The 2770-nt window shown below is 38.1% G+C and overlaps 1 protein-coding gene across 1 annotated transcript; it reads right to left on the bottom strand.

Moving 5' to 3' along the window:
- Positions 1-1256: 1256 nt before the first annotated feature.
- On the bottom strand, positions 1257-2611 carry LOC102597180 (uncharacterized). The gene is made up of 3 exons (XM_006363843.2): positions 2057-2611; positions 1486-1953; positions 1257-1410 (listed from the first exon to the last, which is right to left on the bottom strand). The coding sequence occupies exons 1-2, from the start codon at positions 2603-2605 to the stop codon at positions 1735-1737; spliced, it is 768 nt and encodes a 255-aa protein (XP_006363905.2). The 5' UTR covers positions 2606-2611; the 3' UTR covers positions 1257-1410; positions 1486-1734.
- Between the last annotated feature and the right edge of the window lie 159 nt (positions 2612-2770).

The raw sequence follows: 2770 nt of genomic DNA, 5'->3' as shown, positions 1-2770 counted from the left end.
GTCAAAATCTTCCCCTTTTATTTATCCAACCCTAGATTCTTCCCCTTTATTTATTTCTCATCTCTTTCTTCTCCACATCTCACCATTGTTGCTGCTACAGTGGAGATAAAAAAAAGTTCTTCATTCGTCTTCTTCACAGCGAAGGAAATGTCCAATTTGTCGATTTCAACTTCTTCAGATGCAAATGTGTTCTGTCGATATGGGGTCAATGCTGAATTGAAAATTTCATGGACACAACTTAATACAGGACGTCGATTTTTTTGCTGCAAAAACACAAAGGTAAGCTTTTTATCATTATTCTAATCTGGTTAAACAAATCGTTGTCAATCGCTAATTATAGTTTAATTATTTTGATAATTTATGTAGAGAAGAGGTGGATGCGATTATTTTCGATGGTACGATGATGAAATACCACCTCAAGCAAAAAAGATCATATGGGGTCTATTGAAAAGAATCAAATCCTATGAACAAGAGAGGAAGCGGGCAAGAAAAATCAGGATCATATGCGTTATTGCACTCGTGATTTTCGCTATATGGAAATATTTATGTTAGTAGTCTTAGAGTGATTGTATTAGTAGTCTTGTGTTTCTGTTGTACTGATTTTGGAAGAAGGAATGGAGATAAGTTGTTCATTAATCTATCATATTGCTCATCTCCGCGACGCAGAGGCATCTTTAAATTTCCATTCGCACACAATTGCTCATCTCAGCGACGTGGGCACTCCACGGAGTGTTCTGCCTCAAACTTGCTTTGTTGAATCAATTTAGGAATCCCTCGCGGAAAGGGAACGGAGTGCTCTGCCTAGAATTTGATTTCATGTGCCAAATTATAATTCCTTTCCACGTCGCAAAGAGGATACGGAGATGCCTTAAGTGACATTCAAGTTTTTTCCTTGCTTTCTTCACCTCCAAAGAACAATAACCATACTAAGTGAACAACCAATAACATTAAGCTCCAAACAAGCATGAATGATTGACAAAAAATTCTTGGCATTTCCTTGTAAGAAAATCCACATTTAAACCACTAGTTATAGTGTACATCAAAAACATCACAAAACATATTAAAGCAGTCTCAGTATTGTTTTCTGCTTGCATTACAGATTCAAATAAAACAAACCCCCAACGTGTATATCAAAACACCCAAAACATATTAAAGTAATCACACCCATCTGTTCTTGCTCTTGTTGCACTAGACGTTTGCAGATCCACCCCCTTTGGACTTACTCATGTGTTGTAATTGTGGAGTGGTGACCACCCCCTTTGGACTTACTCATGCGTTGTAATTGTGGAGTGGTGACAACATCTTTACCCTTTCATTTCAGTCCACGAGGCTTATAACCATATCAATATTTGTTGGTGTTGCACACTTGAAAACAGCTGGAGTAACAACTCTTTCACCTGTTGTACCAGGCTGTATACAAGAAACTAAACTAAGTGTCTAATATAAAAGTGGATTATAAATAATTGAAGTTGGTTATACTCTTACATTTAATGTTTGTCTGCCACTTAGATCATCAGTGTAGATGCCAAATCCCACAGTCTTAGGCCTTTTGTTTCCTCGTGTTGATGTTGATGCTCCTTCTCTTCCCTTACCTCTTCCTGCTTGTTGCCCTCTTGTAACAGTTGAAGTATCATCACCTCCTCTCCCCCTGCCTTTTCCCCTGCCTCTTCCCCTGCCTTTTCCAGCTTGTTGAACTCTTCTAACAATTGAAGTATCATCACAGATAGAAGTTGATTATTGGCTTGAGCTAACATGTTGTGATGTTCTCCAGGTTGGTGGCTGACTAGAACCTACAGGTTGGCCTGAGCTTGGTGGTTGGCTACAACTTCTTGGTTGCCTTGAGCTTGGTGGCTGGCTAGAACCTACACTTGAGCTTGGTGGTTGGCTATAACCTGTAGGTTGCCTTGAGCTTTGAGGCTGACTTGAGCTAGCAGGTTGGCTTGAGCTTCCAGGCTGACCCATTTCAGAAGATTTAATAGTGTAAATAAGAAGAAGAAAAATTGTATTGCATTTTATCTATTTAATTGAAGTAATTAAAGGTTTGCTTGAGTATTACCACATATTTGCAGGCTTTATTATTGTGGCCTTGTTGATGACACTTGGAGCAAGTCATTTTTACACCTCTCCTGGACAACTTTCCATACTTCTTTCTTGGCTCATCCTTTGACTTTCTTCTGCATTTTGGTGGTCTGCCAGGCATTTGCTTTGGTTCAGGAGGCTCAATCACTATATCACTAGTGTGAGGCCACATTTTCATGTTAGGTATTGGCTGGATAAAGTAATTATAAGCCTTCATGAAAGTATCTTTTCTATACCAATGTACAACATGATCTTCAGGGTCTTGGCCTGCATGCTGATAAGCCAAAACAGCATGTTGACATGGTATGCCTCTCAACTGCCAGGTTCTACAAGTACATGTCTTCTTTCTTATATCAATAATATGCCTATAATGACCATCTAAAATTTCATATCCAAATTGGCCATTGAACCTAACTTGACAATCTCTAGCATAATCTTTGTTTTCTTCCAGTACTAAACTTGCCATAGGAGAAATGTCTGATATCCAAGTGTCAACAAATTTTCTCATCTCAACATTTCTATCCATTATCTTATGTCTAATCTCCTCTAACATAGTGATAATTGATTTATGTCTAGCAGCTAATATCCAAGAATTAAATGTCTCACACATATTATTCTCAACAACATCACACTTAGCATGCTCCTTAAAATATGCTTTACACCATGTCTTTTTTTCATAATGTAACAAGTC

This window comes from Solanum tuberosum, unplaced genomic scaffold (genome assembly GCF_000226075.1).
Source record: "Solanum tuberosum cultivar DM 1-3 516 R44 unplaced genomic scaffold, SolTub_3.0 scf00461, whole genome shotgun sequence".
NCBI lineage: Eukaryota > Viridiplantae > Streptophyta > Magnoliopsida > Solanales > Solanaceae > Solanum > Solanum tuberosum.
The sequence above is the reverse complement of the archived record's forward strand: the minus strand, read 5'-3'. Positions and strand labels throughout refer to the sequence as shown.

What these genes read in the sequence shown, in the direction of transcription:
- LOC102597180 (XM_006363843.2), bottom strand. Translation starts at nt 2,605, where the DNA reads ATGGATAGAAATGTTGAGATGAGAAAATTTGTTGACACTTGGATATCA. An exon ending in ATAAAGCCTGCAAATATGTG is followed by an intron (nt 1,954 to 2,056) that starts GTAATACTCAAG and finishes GAAATGGGTCAG; the next exon opens with CCTGGAAGCTCAAGCCAACC.